This window comes from Sinohyriopsis cumingii, chromosome 7, assembly GCF_028554795.1.
Source record: "Sinohyriopsis cumingii isolate HCF-2022 chromosome 7, ASM2855479v2, whole genome shotgun sequence".
NCBI lineage: Eukaryota > Metazoa > Mollusca > Bivalvia > Unionida > Unionidae > Sinohyriopsis > Sinohyriopsis cumingii.
The window spans coordinates 128,403,689-128,422,450 of record NC_142967.1 but is presented as its reverse complement, the minus strand read 5'-3'; the positions used below and the strand labels follow the sequence as shown (position 1 = coordinate 128,422,450).

The 18,762-nt window shown below is 37.0% G+C and overlaps 1 protein-coding gene across 2 annotated transcripts in view; it reads right to left on the bottom strand.

The window, feature by feature from the left end:
* Window positions 1-18,762, bottom strand: part of LOC149796095 (beta-galactosidase-1-like protein 2) — a 222,225-nt gene that overhangs the window by 127,100 nt on the left and 76,363 nt on the right. For both annotated transcript variants that reach the window (XM_089966017.1, XM_089966016.1), the window contains exons 16-18: window positions 15,715-15,802; window positions 10,101-10,215; window positions 8,217-8,333 (exon numbers count right to left, since the gene is read on the bottom strand). In XM_089966017.1, coding sequence (XP_089822143.1) covers window positions 8,217-8,333; window positions 10,101-10,215; window positions 15,715-15,802 — 320 coding nt within the window. The remainder of the gene's footprint in view (window positions 1-8,216; window positions 8,334-10,100; window positions 10,216-15,714; window positions 15,803-18,762) is intronic.

Below are 18,762 nucleotides of genomic sequence, written 5' to 3'. Positions count from 1 at the left end.
TTACAACTACACTGTGTGTGTCAGTACATATCTGACCTTTACAACTACACTGTGTGTGTCAGTACATATCTGACCTTTACAACTAAACTGTATGAGTCAATTCATATCTGACCTTTACAACTATACCCTGTGTGTGTGTCAGTATATATATCTGACCTTTACAACTATACTGAGGGCCCCGAGTGGCCGAGTGGTCTAAAGGGCTCTCCGTTACGGATCACTGCCATCTCACCTCTGTCTGCGTGGGTTCAAGTCTCAGACCTGGCTAATGTGGGTATGTGAGAAAGCTTGCCAGTAGCTTCTCATGGGTCGGTGGTTCTTTCCGGGGTTTTCCTGGGTTCTTCCTCCACCATTAATACTGGCTGCCATGTATGGCCTACTGTGTGCTGAAAAATGGCGTTAATCCCTAAAACAAGAAGAACAACAACTATACTGCTGGTGTGTGTTGGTACATATCTGACCTTTACAACTATACCTTTACAATTATACTGTGTGCGTGTCTGTGTGTTAGTACATGTCTAACCTTTACAATAAACCATGTATGTGTTTGTGTGTCTGTCAGCACATGTCTAACCTTTACAATAAACCATGTATGTGTTTGTGTGTGTGTCAGTAAATATATGACCTTTACAACTATACCTTTACAATTATACTGTGTGTTTCTGTGTCAGTACATATCTGACCTTTACAACTATATTGTGTTTCTGTGTCAGTACATATCTGACCTTTACAACTATATTGTGTTTCTGTGTCAGTACATATCTGACCTTTACAACTATATTGTGTTTCTGTGTCAGTACATACCTGACCTTTACAACTATACTGTGTTTCTGTGTCAGTACATATCTGACCTTTACAACTATATTGTGTGTCAGTACATACCTGACTTTTACAACTATATTCTGTGTGTGTGTCATTAAATACCTGACCCTTACAACTATACTGCTTGTGTCAGTGTCATATATGACTTTTACAACTATACTGTGTGTGTCAGTACATACCTAACCCTTACTACTATAGTGTGCGTGTGTGTGTGTCTCAGTAAATGTCTGACCTTTACAACTATACTGTGTGTGTGTTTGTGTGTGTGTCAGTACAAATCTGACCTTTACAACTATACTGTGTGTGTCAGTACACACCTAACCCTTACTACTATATTGTGTGTGTGTGTGTGTCAGTAAATGTCTGGCCATTACAACTATACTGTGTCTGTGTGTCAGTATATATCTGACCTTTACAACTATACTCTGTGTCAGTACATATCTGACCTTTACAGCTATACTGTGTGTGTCGGTTCATAAATGACCTTTACAACTATACTGTGTGTCTGTGAGTCAGTATATAACTGACCTTTACACCTATACTGTGTGTCTGTGTGTCAGTATATACCTGACTTTTACACCTATACTGTGTGTGAGTGTGTCAGTACATACCTGCCCCTTACTACTATACTGTGTGTGTGTCAGTACATACCTACCCCTTACTACTATACTGTGTGTGTATCAATACATACCTGCCCCTTACTACTATACTGTGTGTGTCAGTACATACCTGCCCCTTACTACTATACTGTGTGTGTGTCAGTACATACCTGCCCCTTACTACTATACTGTGTGTGAGTGTGTCAGTACATACCTACCCCTTACTACTATACTGTGTGTCAGTACATACCTGCCCCTTACTACAATACTGTGTGTGAGTGGACAGTACATACCTGCCCCTTACTACTATACTGTGTGTGTGTCAGTACATACCTGCCCCTTACTACTATACTGTGTGTGTCAGTACATACCTGCCCCTTACTACTATACTGTGTGTGTGTCAGTACATACCTGCCCCTTACTACTATACTGTGTGTGTGTCAGTACATACCTGTCCCTTACTACTATACTGTGTGTGTGTCAGTACATACTTGCCCCTTACTCCTATACTATGTGTGTCAGTACATACCAGCCCCTTACTACTATACTGTGTGTGTGTCAGTACATACCTGCCCCTTACTACTATACTGTGTGTGTGTCAGTACATACCTGCCCCTTACTACTATACTGTGTGTGTCAGTACATACCTGTCCCTTACTACTATACTGTGTGTGTGTCAGTACATACCTGCCCCTTACTACTATACTGTGTGTCAGTACATACCTGCCCCTTACTACTATACTGTATGTGTGTCAGTACATACTTGCCCCTTACTACTATACTGTGTGTGTGTGTCAGTACATACCTGCCCCTTCCTACTATACTGTGTGTGTCAGTACATACCTGCACCTTACTACTATAGTGTGTGTCAGTACATACCTGCCCCTTACTACTATACTGTGTGTCAGTACATACCTGCCCCTTACTACTATACTGTGTGTGTGTCAGTACATACTTGCCCCTTACTACTATACTGTGTGTGTGTGTCAGTACATACCTGCCCCTTCCTACTATACTGTGTGTGTCAGTACATACCTGCACCTTACTACTATAGTGTGTGTCAGTACATACCTGCCCCTTACTACTATACTGTGTGTCAGTACATACCTGCCCCTTACTACTATACTGTGTGTGTGTCAGTACATACCTGCCCCTTACTACTATACTGTGTGTGCCTCAGAAAGAACATACTGGCAATAACAATAAGCTTCTATTATTGTCCAAGACTTGTCTGAGGACCTAATCAAAATTAAATCTTAACCAGAAACATCCATCAATTATATTTGTCAATAATATTTTTCCTTTTTACAATCAGAAAAGTGGAATAAAACAACAGCATGGTTTTGTAAGAGGAAAGTAAAATATTTTTGAGAGAAAACTAGTTAAGCATGGATGGATATTACTTAAACTATAGCAACAGCAAATCTCAAACAAAATTTTCTTGTATATGTAATATTTAACTGTAAAAAAACACAATTCATAAATGTGTGTGTGTGTGTAAGATTTGGATTTCTAACATAGCTTTAACAATTTTTCTGTCATACTGCTATGATGTCTGCAGTGTGGCAGTTTATAGTGATGTCTAGCAGTGAGGCATCATGCCACAGACATGGAGCATGATGTCCCACCCAGTGACATTATCCTGAAACCAGGCCAACCAGTCCTAACACTAACCTCTTAATGCTGAGTGCCATGCGAGACAGCTGTTAGTACCATTTTTTGTAAGACTTCGGTATGACTCGGCCAGGGATCGAACCATGACCACCTGCATCCAAGGCAGACGATCTAACCACTACGCCACCAGTCAATTCATAAATGTAATGTTTATGCAAAAACAAATTTCTTCCAAAAATTAAACTTGTGACTATTTCATTTTCTTTCACATGGTAACTTCTTAGACACATATATCAGCTGATAAAAATTATGGTAACTTGTGTCCAAAAGTCTAATTATTGTAACTCAAGTGTAAAACATTCTAAGTTTAGTCACTCAAGTGTCCCACAGTTCATTGTGGCAACTCATGTGTCCAATATTCTAACTATGGTTACTCAAGTGTCCAACAGTCTAATTACGGTAACTTAAGTGTCCAACAATATAATTGTAGTAATTCAAGTGTCCAACAGTTTAACTGTGGTAACTCGAGTGACGAACAGTCTAAACAGATTAATTCAAGCATCCAACAGTCAAACTATGGTAACTCAAAACAGCATAACTGTAGTACTCAAATGTTCAACAGTTTAACTGTAGTATCTCAAGTGTCTAAAAGTCCAATAATGGCAACTCAAGTGTTCATTGGTCTAATAATGGTAAATTCAAGTGTTCAATGGTATAATAATGGTAAATTCAAGTGTTCAATGGTCTAATAATGGTAAATTCAAGTGTTCAATGGTCTAATAATGGTAAATTCAAGTGTTCAATGGTCTAATAATGGTAAATTCAAGTGTTCAGTGGTCTAATGATGGTAAATTCAAGTGTTCAATGGTCTAATAATGGCAACTCAAGTGTTCAATGGTCTAATAATGGTAAATTCAAGTGTTCAATGGTCTAATAATGGTAAATTCAAGTGTTCAGTGGTCTAATGATGGTAAATTCAAGTGTTCAATGGTCTAATAATGGCAACTCAAGTGTTCAATGGTCTAATAATGGTAAATTCAAGTGTTCAATGGTCTAATAATGGTAAATTCAAGTGTTCAATGGTCTAATAATGGTAAATTCAAGTGTTCAATGGTCTAATAATGGTAAATTCAAGTGTTCAATGGTCTAATAATGGTAAATTCAAGTGTTCAGTGGTCTAATAATGGTAAATTCAAGTGTTCAGTGGTCTAATAATGGTAAATTCAAGTGTCTCAGTCTAATTGTTGTAACATGAATATCCAACAGTTTAATTTTAATTACTCAAGTGTCCAACAGTTGAATAATGGTAACTCAAGTGGTCAACATTGAAATTATGGTAAACCAAGTGTCCCACTGTCTAAATGTGTTAACTCAGGTGTCCAGCATTCTAACTTGGGTTGCTCAAGTGTCCAACAGCCTGACTGTGGTAACTCAACTGTCAACATTCTAATGATGATAATTCAAGTGTTCAACAGTCTAACCATGATAACTACCTAAAGTGTCCAAGAGTCTAATTGTGGTAACTCAAGTGTCCAAGAGTCTAATGATGGTAACTCGAGTGTCAAACTAATTTACCACCTATCACATCATAGTCATATCAGCTATCTGAACCAGACAGACCAGTCTATTCAGGGTACTCAATGAAATTTCAAAATTCTGTCCTTTATTGATAGATGTTCCATGTCAAGTGGAGTGTGTTTTTGAATTTTTAACATAGCTTTAACAATTTGAGTCATATTGCTAAGATGCCTGCAGTGTGGCATTTTATATCTAGCACTGAAACATTATGCTGCAGACACATGACATCATGTCCCACCCAGTCACATTATCCTGAAACCAGTCCTGACATTAACCTCTTAATGCTGAGTGCCAAGTGAGGCATCTAGTACCATTTTTTGTAAGTCTTTGGTATGACTTGGTTGGGATTCAAACCTGTGACCTCCCACACTCAAGGCAGTCACTCTATCCAATTAGGCCATCAGAGTGGTCCTGTGTCAAGTGGAGAAATATGTAAGAAAACAGGTTAATGATGGACAGGTGTTCTTTATATGTAAGTGTTTGCTAGGACAGTTTTCACTGGTTCAATAATCCCCATTATTTCTATCTAGCAGATAACAAAAACAAACATATACATAAATATATAACCAGAGCATATAATATATAATGATATAAAAGATTTCTTATGATCCTGACCTTCCAAATCATTAAATAGAAACAAGTAAAGCTATCCTCATATTTTACACACATTTTCATTCGTACATTCCAAAAGTTCAATGATTTATTTATACTTCCAATGCATGTTCATCTGTTCCTTATTTTGCCCTTAATCTGATCCAAACTCATCTCCCAACTTCCCTTTGTAAATAGAGTAGTCCATAACCTGTTTTAAAAGAGCATCCTGCTCTTCATAGGTTACACCCTGCCCTTCTTGGGTACCACCCTGCCCTTTTTGGGTACCACCCTGTAATAAATCTATAAACGTTTCATCCTGCAGATCATCAAAATAAATAAACTCTATAGTAGTGATAACACACTCAGAAGAGATTTCACCATACTTATAACTCTATAACAGTGATAGTACACTCAGAAGAGATTTCACCGTACTTATAACTCTTTAACAGTGATAGCACACTCAGAAGAGATTTCACCGTACTTATAACTCTATAATAGTTATAGTACACTCAGAAGAGATTTCACAGTACTTATAACTCTATAACAGTGATAACACACTCAGAAGAGATTTCACCGTACTTATAACTCTATAATAGTGATAGCACACTCAGAAGAGATTTCACCGTTCTTATAATTCTTTAGCAGTGATAGCACACACAGAAGAGATTTCACCACACTTATAACTCTATAACAGTGATAGCACACTCAGAAGAGATTTCACCGTACTTATAACTCTATAACAGTGATAGCACACTCAGAAGAGATTTCACCATCCTTATAACTCTATAATAGTGATAGCACACTCAGAAGAGATTTCACCGTACTTATAATTCTTTAACAGTGATAGCACACTCAGAAGAGATTTCACCGTACTTATAACTCTATAACAGTGATAGCACACTCAGACGAGATTTCACCGTACTTATAACTCTATAACAGTGATAGCACACTCAGACAAGATTTCACCGTACTTATAACTCTTTAGCAGTGATAGCACACTCAGAAGAGATTTCACCGTACTTATAACTCTATAACAGTGATAGCACACTCAGAAGAGATTTCACCATACTTATAACTCTTTAACAGTGATAACACACTCAGAAGAGATTTCACTGTACTTATAACTCTGTAACAGTGATAACACACTCAGAAGAGATTTCACCGTACTTAAAACTCTTTAACAGTGATAGCACACTCAGAAGAGATTTCACTGTACTTATAACTCCTTAGCAGTGATAGCACACTCAGAAGAGATTTCACCGTACTTCTAACTCTTTAACAGTGATAGCACACTCAGAAGAGATTTCACCGTACTTCTAACTCTTTAACAGTGATAGCACACTCAGAAGAGATTTCACCATACTTATAGCCCTATAACAGTGATAGCACACTCAGAAGAGATTTCACCGTACTTATAATTCTTTAGCAGTGATAGCACACACAGAAGAGATTTCACCACACTTATAACTCTATAACAGTGATAGCACACTCAGAAGAGATTTCACCGTACTTATAACTCTATAACAGTGATAGCACACTCAGAAGAGATTTCACCGTACTTATAACTCTTTAACAGTGATAGCACACTCAGAAGAGATTTCACCATACTTATAACTCTATAATAGTGATAGTACACTCAGAAGAGATTTCACCGTACTTATAACTCTATAACAGTGATAGCACACTCAGACAAGATTTCACCGTACTTATAACTCTTTAGCAGTGATAGCACACTCAGAAGAGATTTCACCGTACTTATAACTCTATAACAGTGATAGCACACTCAGAAGAGATTTCACCATACTTATAACTCTTTAACAGTGATAACACACTCAGAAGAGATTTCACTGTACTTATAACTCTGTAACAGTGATAACACACTCAGAAGAGATTTCACCGTACTTAAAACTCTTTAACAGTGATAGCACACTCAGAAGAGATTTCACTGTACTTATAACTCCTTAGCAGTGATAGCACACTCAGAAGAGATTTCACCGTACTTCTAACTCTTTAACAGTGATAGCACACTCAGAAGAGATTTCACCGTACTTCTAACTCTTTAACAGTGATAGCACACTCAGAAGAGATTTCACCGTACTTATAGCCCTATAACAGTGATAGCACACTCAGAAGAGATTTCACCGTACTTATAATTCTTTAGCAGTGATAGCACACACAGAAGAGATTTCACCACACTTATAACTCTATAACAGTGATAGCACACTCAGAAGAGATTTCACCGTACTTATAACTCTATAACAGTGATAGCACACTCGGAAGAGATTTCACCGTACTTATAACTCTTTAACAGTGATAGCACACTCAGAAGAGATTTCACCATACTTATAACTCTATAATAGTGATAGTACACTCAGAAGAGATTTCACCGTACTTATAACTCTATAACAGTGATAACACACTCAGAAGAGATTTCACCGTACTTATAACTCTATAACAGTGATAGCACACTCAGACGAGATTTCACTGTACTTATAACTCTATAACAGTGATAGCACACTCAGAAGAGATTTCACCATACTTATAACTCTTTAACAGTGATAGCACACTCAGAAGAAATTTCACCGTACTTATAACTCTATAACAGTGACAGCACACTCAGAAGAGATTTCACCATGCTTATAACTCTATAATAGTGATAGAACATTCAGAAGAGATTTCACCATACTTATAACAACTTGAAAAGCAACCAGAAAACTCCACTAATTATTGCTTTGAGGAAAAAACTGGAATATAAATGGTTTTGACCCCACTTCAGGACAGGTCTGGGTATGTATAGTATTTACTTAGGAACTCCACTTCAGTAATAACTAATACTGAATTTAAAAATGTAAACAAACCAAGTTTCAAAAAAATTACTTTGGTTATGCCCAATTTAGAACAGGCCCAGATATTTTAAATCTCTGCTGAAAGCTTCTGCCTAATGAATAACTAATAATGAATCCTTTAATGACTGTTACAAACCACTATCAACATCCCAAATCATGTTACCTGGTTTTTGCCAGACTTTAGAACTGGTCCAGGGACATACAGTGTCTGCTGAGGACCTCTATTCCAGTAACGGCCAATATTGAAGCCATTGATCAGAACAATCCCTTTCTGCCAGCCCTGGGATGAAGAAAAAATGAAATTTAAAAGATTGGACCCCTACACATAGATAAATATATCTGATAATGGTAGCATGCAAACTTTACCTCATACAAAATGCTATTTCTATTTTAATTTTTTTACAAAGCAGACATGTCCATTCCTAAACTTTTAAAATATATTTTTAAAATCAAAATTAACTTAAACTTTAGTACAGTAATGGTGAGAGATAATAAGAGTTCAACTATAAAGTAGTACAGTAGCAATATTCAGTAAAACAAATTATTGCAGGCATTACATATCTTTGAAAATATTGATTCCATCTGCAACACAAAGATTCTAGTAATTTCACTCTGAGTCATACTTTCTATCACAAAACATTCACCTTTACATATGCCATGATTTTATGTGTCCAAAAATATCCTCTATTTCTCCTTAACTTGACACCAAAGGCAGCGTTGTCTAGGTTACGTTGAACTCAAGTAAGAAAAACAAAACATTTTAAAGTGAAATATGTTTATTTCATGGTATTAACTTCATCATAATATGTAAGGACTATTTTGCAAATCCAGCCCTTCCAAGCCATGAAAAGTTTCACCACATCTCTGTTTGCAAATCCAGCCCTTCCAAGCCATGAAAAGTTTCACCACATCTCTGTTTGCAAATCCAGCCCTTCCAAGCCATGAAATTCACCACATCTTCTCTGTTTGCAAATCCAGCCCTTCCAAGCCATGAAAGGTTTCACCACACTATTTAGTTTGCAAATCCAGCCCTTCCAAGCCATGAAATGTTTCACCACATTTATTCAGTTTGCAACTCCAGTCCTTCCAAGCCAAGAAAAGTTTCACCACATCTGTTTGCAAATCCAGCCCTTCCAAGCCATGAAAGGTTTCACCACAACTATTTAGTCTGCAAATCCAGCCCTTCCAAGCCATCAAAGGTTTCACCACATCTCTGTTTGCAAATCCAGCCCTTCCAAGCCATCAAAGGTTTCACCACATCTATTCAGTTTGCAAATCCAGCCCTTCCAAGCCATGAAAAGTTTCACCACATCTCTGTTTGCAAATCCAGCCCTTCCAAGCCATGAAAAGTTTTACCACATCTATGCAGTTTGCAAATCCAGCCCTTCCAAGCCATGAAAAGTTTCACCACATCTTCTGTTTGCAAATCCAGCCCTTCCAAGCCAAGAAAACCCCTATCAGTAAGCTGAAGCTCCCAGTCACATGATAAATCCAAGAAAGTTTTAGTCACATAACCAAAACAACAAGAAATTTGAACAACTGAAAGACACATCTTACTGGTTACTGGATTTGATGAACCAGATAATTACCTGAACTGGTCAATCAAAAATGTGACTGTTGGTAGAATATTGTGATTCCACATGGATTTACAAGCAGTCAAGAGAAGGATCTTATAATATGTTGTATACATTGCACAATGACCATTTCAACCAACTGTAACTGGCACTGCAAGAAACACCAGCAAGTGTGTAAAAACAATCAACATGTATCCTCATATACTGCAGTCAAATCTATCTGCAACAATTTCATGTTTTATCAATAGTTGAGATAAGACTCTAAACAACTAACATGCCAATATAGATTTGGAGGTCGACTGACTGAATTATTACAGTATCACCTAGAAACGGGATCCATGACTGTCCACACAGTAATAATGGACAGTGTTCCAAAAACAGGATCCATTACTGTCCACAGAGTAATAAAGGACAGTGATATTGTGGCACTTCATAGTGAAGGAATAATATTACTGTTCTCAATGATTTCTCACCTGCAAGCTTAGAAATGTGTCTGCAGGGTCTCCAGGTATGTTTAGCTCTGCTCTACAGAGAGTAGCAGGGTGGCTGCCACAGATGTGAGGCCTCCATTTTCCTGACTGACTTACCCTTTGATAGACAAAGAAGAGAACCGATACAAGTAAAACAGTTATGCAGATTAACACATCTCAGATGTGAGGCAATGTAAAAGGGCTGTTCCATTTAAATGTACATGGTACCCAGGGAAAACAGTTCTTTAAAAATATATGTCAGGGTGCTTTGGTTCATAGAGTTCATATTAAAATGAACAGAAAATTCTAAATTGCATCTATGGGTGAGTACCCCACTTTCAAAGTGCCATCCCTAGGTCCCATATATGTTTTAATGGAACAGCCCTAATGTATTTACTGTAAATCTTAACATTCATGACATGCTTCATTTGGGAGGAAGGATAATTCATGGCAATTAATATCAAAGAAATCAAATGCACTGTGAAAAAGACTTGGCACTGGATATTATGGTAAACAGTGTGACTTTAAACAAATGTATTCCAACAAATATTTTGGGTTTTCAAAAATACATTCTATGATTTTCAGGAAATTTCATACAAAATGTTAACATAATGACATGACACTACTAAAATAATAAATGGGTACTGCTGAAATAATATGACACTGCTAAAATAATAACATGATACTGCTAAAATAATAACATGACACTGCTTAAATAATAACATGACACTGCTAAATAACTTGACACTGCTACAATAACAAGCTGACACTGATAACATAATAAACTTGACATTGCTGAGAAAATAAATGCATACTCCTAACAAAATAACTTCACATTACTGACAAAATAATTTATCACTGCTAACAAAATACCTTGACTTGATACCACTGACACAATAACTAGGCACTAGCTGACATAATAACAAGGCACTAGATGACTTTATAACAAGGCACTTGTTAACATTATAACTAAGCACCTGCTGACCTCATAACTAGGCACTTGCTAACATAAAAACTAGGCACTTGCTAACATAATAACTAGGCACTAATTGACAAAATAACAAGGCACTAGCTGATCTTTATACAAGGAACTCACTAACATAATAACTAGACACCTGCTGTCCTCATAACTAGGCACTCACTAACATAATAGCTAGGCACCTGCTGACATAATAACTAGCACTAGCTGACATAATAACTAGGCACTCACTAACATAATAACTAGGCAATAGCTGACATAATAACAAGGCACTAGCTGACCTCGTAAGTAGTCACTGGTTGACATAATAACTAGGCACTTGCTGACATAATAACAAGGCACTTGCTGACCTCATAACTAGGCACTTGCTGACATAATAACTAGGCACCCTCTGACATAATAACAAGGCACTAGCTGACATAATAACTAGGCACTCTCTGACATAATAACAAGGCACTTGCTGACCTCATAACAAAGCACTTGCTGACATAATAACCCGACACTGCCCAGAAATGAAACTGATACTGTTAATTGTGCAGAAAAAAGGATACTGTAGCATGACACTGACAATATAATAACTGACACTACTATAAGTGAGACAAACAGCAAATGTGTTAGTAAATTGTTTCCCCGTTAATACTTACCTGATCACGCAATGTTATGAAAATCAACTTATCACAATGTGATTGGGTGTATTTGTTGGAGAAACATACTTGACAAAATATTTGCTTTCTTCTTTGAACACATGCCATGATTACATCAATGCTAGGAGAATAGGTTAAAAGGAGGGATGCTGGGCATCCCACCTTTACCATTGGCACCCTTAGAGTGAAAAATGGCTGAATTCCCCCATATGATGGATAGCCCACTCTTGTAACTTAATAGCAATACAACCAACAGTTATGTAAACCATGACAACTATCATGGCAACTATCATGGCTAAGAAATTTTTTTAATAATCTGGCTTTGGTGGTCATCTAGGCAGCAGCCACTTTATACAAAAGACTCAAATCTTGTCTCTGCTAAATCTCTGAGATAAAAGTTTAAGATGGCTGACTGTTCACACCAGACAACTGCTTCCATCAAGTCTGATCAAAATGTTATGTTTAAAAGTGATGCTTGCAGAGATCACTCTAATTTTATGAGCTGAAATCACGAGGCAACTCTGATCTTTCGAGACTTCAGAGTATACCAAGCATGTCACCCACTTCTGTCATAATAATAGGGATTGTGGGATGATATCCTCATTTCCAGTTTTCACTGAAATAAAGAGACATTTTCTTGTTCCACAATGTTTTTCTGAGAACTTGAATTAATGCTTGAGGGCAAGGACAGGGCCCTTGAGGGCAAGGACAGGGCTCTGCATGGTCACTTCTCTCAAACAGAGGAGTACACAATGATTCTGACTGCCTGTTAATGGCAGTCTATTCTTAGCTACAAAGGTTGGCTGTGTCATTAGGACCAAGGAACAATCTGATCTCAAATGGAGATAGTTCAGGCCCATGGAAAGGGCATGCAAAGGCTGTCTTATATGTAAGATTCTAGCTAAAGGCACAGATTGATCCAAATTAAGTCAATTCAAAACCCATGAAAGAGGTGAGGGATTTTGCCCTATTCAAGACAAAACTGGCTAACAGGTTCAAATTGAGTCATTTCAAAGCCCATGAAAGGGTCAGTCATGTCAAAACCCATGAAAGAGATTAGTCATGTCAAAACCCATGAAAGGGGTTAGTCATTTCAAAACTCATGAAAGGAATTTTGTCCTATTCATGTCAAAATTGTCTAGCAGGTCTTACAGATCTTTCTCATAGCAAATATCCCCTCTGAAATCATGCCTGAAAGTCATAATCAGGGAGATGTAGTTTTTAATGGCAACCAGTGCTAACATTTTCTCCTACAACAGCCACAGAAAGAAATCAGCCACCTGCATGATCAAAGGGTTGATGCTGTTGACTTTGCACCAGTCGCCAACATTTGCCACTTTCCCCTCTCCATAACTGAAAGATGGAATTCCTTTCTGCGAAGAGCTCTCCCAAAAAGAACCAAGCAAAATAAAGGACCTGGTCAAGATAGGTATTAAACAACTGTTTGTTACATTTGGCCATAACAAGATTTTCCTGGGCATGCCTATTGTTAAACTGAGTGGACCACTGAAAAAATCATTCATAATCACTTATATAAGTGACATTCATAATCACTTATATAAGATAAATACCTCATTCACACCAAGCATTACAAATCAACTCCAACGGAAAACAATATGTCTGACTGCTATAGTTAGTCATTAAAGAAGTGTGTGTGAATTAGATTTTTAACATAGCTTTAATAATTTTTCAGTCATATTGCTATGATATCTGCAGTGTGGCAGTTTATAGTGATGTCTAGCACTGGGACATCATGCTGCAGATATGTAGCATGATATCCCACCCAGTCACATTATCCTGACACCAGGCCGATCAGTTCTAACACTAACCTCTTAATGCTGAGTGCCAAATAATGTATTTGACCGCCAGAGTGAAACCATTAATGAAAGTTTCTAATTATGATACTATTGGGTTATGCAGTTCTTACCAAAGATAAAGAAACAATGGAAGCAATTGAACTATGTAAACCCTTTACTGTTTAGGATCTGTCACATAAGATACTATCTGCATGTTTAAGAACACTGGTAGCCAGAATCAACTAGTGTTTTGTTAGATCCCCCCAAGTGATTCTGTTGACAAAAGATTAAATGAAAAGGTTGGCAGTGTTTATCTCTATTTTTGCAATGTGGTTGTTCACAGCAGTTTAAAATTGCTTATTTTGCCTAAAATTTGTAGTCGCAAGTCGCTTTATACAAGTGGTCACTCATGACAGTGCATTTATATAATAAAATCTGTGCATGACAACTATGGTTGATAATGACAGGTGGTAACTCATAGCAGATTATTCATAGTGTTTTACTTAAGTGCTGAGTAAAAACTTAAAAATAGCAAAATGGGTAAGTGTTTTTTCGCTAAGTCTATATGGTATACACTCAGAAAAAATGAAAGTTTCATCTTTTCAGGAGGGTTTGGTTTGGGAGGTAGTGGAGTTTATTTTCCTAACATTAATATAAATGGGGAATGTATTCTACATTTGGTAATATCTGCACTAGTTCCATGTTCTGCAGTTGAGTGAAACACAAACATCATAAAACGTTGTGCACCCTGCCAATATGTGTACACCAACTAAACTTTTGAGTCTGCATCTGCTATGGAATACTGATAATCATTCATTTTAGAGCTGTCAGTCACAACTAATGATTATTCTACTGTACTTAAATTTCTGACATGATTTTAAGGTTGCTTTAAATAAATACACACAAGTAACATGAATTTATTCATTTTTATGGGTGGGAGCTATGTTCGTACATGTGGCTATGTATCAAACAAATAATTTAAGAGTTGTGGTTTTGTTACCAATTCAAGCCAGCCAGGATCAGCTGCCTTAGTGTCTCTTCCTTGATAACACTTAGCTCCCATTTCCTTAGCCTTATTAGCCAATTAAGCATTTAAAGTGCTGTTAAAACCAACCAACCATGAAACGATAATATATGGATAGGATGTGTAAATTTTCATGGTTTTTGAAAAATTACATTTTCATCAGCACTTCCATTTGTAGATTGGGAAGTGGGAAGGCAAGGGATGAAAATTTCCTAGCTGAACTAACCTGGAAAACCAATATTTTCATAGACTGGGGAGAAAGAGGATGAAGATTTCCTAGCCCAACTAGCCTGTACAACCAATAATTTTTGTAGTTTGGGATGGCAGGGATTAAGATTTTCAGTTCCATAATTCCTGTAGGGCAAGGTAATTTTCATTCAACCTTCAAATATTTTAAACAGGAAAAACGAGCCTGAACTTCAATACTCTTTTCCTCTTATCACGGCTGCTTAGTAACGAGGTCAAAACTGAAATTGTTGCCACCTAAACGAGGGGATTCTATTGTGTCCACAGAAGGCTCGCCCTTCACTGTGTTTAAGCTGTCGTCCTCTAAGAGGAGGTTCCATCTGTTTCCATACAAAGATCACACTTCATTGTATGTTCAAGTTGTCACCCTCTAAGATGGGGTTCTACTGTGTCCACAAAAGGACCACATTCCACTGTGTCTGAACCATTGTCCCTGAAAGAAGGTTCTGTTGTGTCAATTTATATCACAATCCCTTGTGTTTAAATTGTTGGACACTGAGTGGGGGTTCTGTTGTGTCCACAGACAAATCACATTTCATTGTGTTTGATAATAAAATTTGTTATCACATAATACACAAAAAATTAGTGAATCATAAAAAAGATATTGAAATCACATTTTATATTTACACACATAAACTAGTGAAATAAAATTGTATACTTATACACAAAAATAGTGAAATCACATTACATACATGCAAACAAAAATAGAGAATTTACCTTATACATTTATGCAAAAACATAGTGAAATCACCTGATATATTTATATACCAAAAACAGTGAAATCAACTTATACATTTATACACAAAAAACAGCAAAATCACATTAAATATTTAAAATATTTACACACAAAAAATAGTGATAAAGTTAACAAAAAATATGACAGTGAATTCATATATTTAAATGGAAACACTCATTTGGCTATCTTTACCTTTCAATTATACTATCTGTGAAATCTAAGGGATAAATATCCCACTTCAAAATTGGTTTTCCATCCAATTCAACATCTCCAAATAAACCTGTTGAAATAAAGAAAAACTATAAAAAGTTCAGTGTCTTACTGGGTATATGCTGTTTAACAGTACTTGCACAACTAGGTTACAATTACATCACCCTTCCCCTGTGACCTTACTTTTATTGTTATTTGGACAGAAGTCAATAAAATAAATCAGAATTTCTTCCAAAAACAAAATTCCGATAGAACTATTTTGTTCTCTCTTCAACATATCCAGTATATGATTTCTTCTGTAAACTGATTTGAACACATTATGGGCTATAACATGCCAAGGAAATGGGAGCTTAGTGCCTTTCCTAAGTACACAAGACAGCTGGACAGGGCTGCCTGTATTGGCAACACACCCTCAAACCATCAGTTACAAGTTGGACACTCTGTCCAATGAATTACCAGGACTACTCCACAATAAGACTTACAAGTCAAGTTACAAATGATAAGGTAACATAACCTTCAAATTCCAATACCAAGTTGAAAATAATGAATTTGTTTCCATGAGATGGGTTGGGTTTTTTCCCTTTATTTTATCAACTGTTCTACAGTTGCCTATTTCTATGATCAATGTCAACTTATATCTAGGTCACATGTGTCAAACTCAAGGCCCGCGGGCCACATCAGGCCCGGTGTACAATTATATCCGGCCCAAAAGAGAATTTTAGGCAAAAATATTTTTTAATGGCCCTGTGATATAAAGTGCAAATCAAATTCCCTAATTAGCAGCCTTGCCAAACATCCAGCTCTGACAAATTGGCATAAGAGCGAAAATGGGTATGCCAATGATTTTTTATTATTAAAACTTTCTTCTGTTTTAATTTATATTAATGTTTAAAAAAGGTTTAATTTTCCGCTTATTGAATGTTTATCCTGTTCGGCCCGCAACCTTACATGTGATTTGAGTTTTGGCCCACTGAGCGATTGAGTTTGACACCCCTGATCTAGGTGATACAACAGGTGATTGCATGTTCAATGTCAAAGTATATATAGGTGATTGTAGGTTCAATGTCAAATTATATATAGGTGATTCTACAATCAAAGTCAAATTATATATAGATGATTTAAATTTTCAAGAACCAGAAATATTTTCATTTTGTTGATGTCCAACAACACAACCTGAAACAAATGCAGATCTTGATGTCTAAATGGATGTATTGATGGAGAAAGGTAACACTGTATACCCTATTCATAATACTATTTCTAAGGTTACATGGCAGTGAATTCAAGGTAGAAAATGTGTTTGTAATCATTTTCACAGCAAGGGACAATAAATGTACAATTTACCTTTTGAACACTAGGTCTCACCTGAGTATATCACTCTTTTGCAAAGGACAAATAAACAAGCTACCTTTTGAACACTACGTCTCACCTGAGTACATCAGTCTTTTGCAATTGACAAATAAACATGCTACCTTTTGAACACTAGGTCTCGCCCGAGTACATCACTCTTTTGCAAAGGACAAATAAACAAGCTATCTTCTGAACACTAGGTCTCGGCTGAGTACATCACTCTTTTGCAAAGGACAAATAAACAAGCTATCTTCTGAACACTAGGTCTCGGCTGAGTACATCACTCTTTTGCAAAGGACAAATAAACAAGCTATCTTCTGAACACTAGGTCTTGGCTGAGAATATCTCTCTAAGCAGAGAACCAGTAAGGTGCCTTCCAAACACATCATTCTTAGGTATGCTACAAACTCACTTGTTTCTGTGGGTTACCAATTTTGATTGATTTCATCGTTGCCACAAACCATAAATTCAAAGACCAAATGAGCATATATTCCTTGCTTGAAACAAGTGGTTTATTATATTCTGAAAAATACCCTTACTGACACAATCAGTACCATTCCTAAAAATACCCTTACTGACACAATCAGTACCATTCCTAAAAATACCCTTACTGTCACAATCAGTACCATTCCTAAAGATACTCTTACTGACACAATCAGTACCATTCCTAAAGATACTTTTACTGACACAATCAGTACCATTCCTAAAAATACCCTTACTGACACAATCAGTACCATTCCTAAAGATGCTCTTACTGACACAATCAGTACCATTCCTAAAGATACTCTTACTGAAACAATACATAGTATTCCGAGAAACACCTTGCCAGAGATATAAACTAACTAATACAGTACACAGGACTAGTCTATCCCATTCCTAAAGATACCCTCATGAACACAGTCCACACCATTCCGAGAGATTCCCTCACAGACTACAGTCCAATCCATTGCTAAAGATACCCTCATTGATACAGTCTGTACCATTCTGAAAGATACCCTCAAAGGCACAGTCCACAGCATTCCTAAAGATACCCTCACAATCACAGTCCATACCATTCCTAAAGATACCCTCACAATCACAGATTCATGCCATACCTAAAGATACCCTCACAATCACAGTTCATACCATTCCTAAAGATACCCTCACAATCACAGCCCATGCCATACCTAAAGATACCCTCACAATCAGAGCCCATACCATACCTTAAGATATCCTCACAATCACAGTCCATACCATTCCTTAAGATACGTTCACAATCACAGTCCATACCATTCCTAAAGATACCCTCACAATCACAGCCCATGCCATACCTAAAGATACCCTCACAATCAGAGCCCATACCATACCTTAAGATATCCTCACAATCACAGTCCATACCATTCCTTAAGATACGTTCACAATCACAGTCCATACCATACCTAAAGATACCCTCACAATCACAGATTCGTGCCATACCTAAAGATACCCTCATAATCAGAGCCCATACCATACCTAAAGATACCCTCACAATCACAGTCCATACCATACCTAAAGATACCCTCACAATCACAGTCCATACTATACCTAAAGATACCCTCACAATCACAGATTCATGCCATACCTTAAGATACCCTCACAATCACAGCCCAGGCCATACCTAAAGATACCCTCACAATCACAGCCCATGCCATACCTAAAGATACC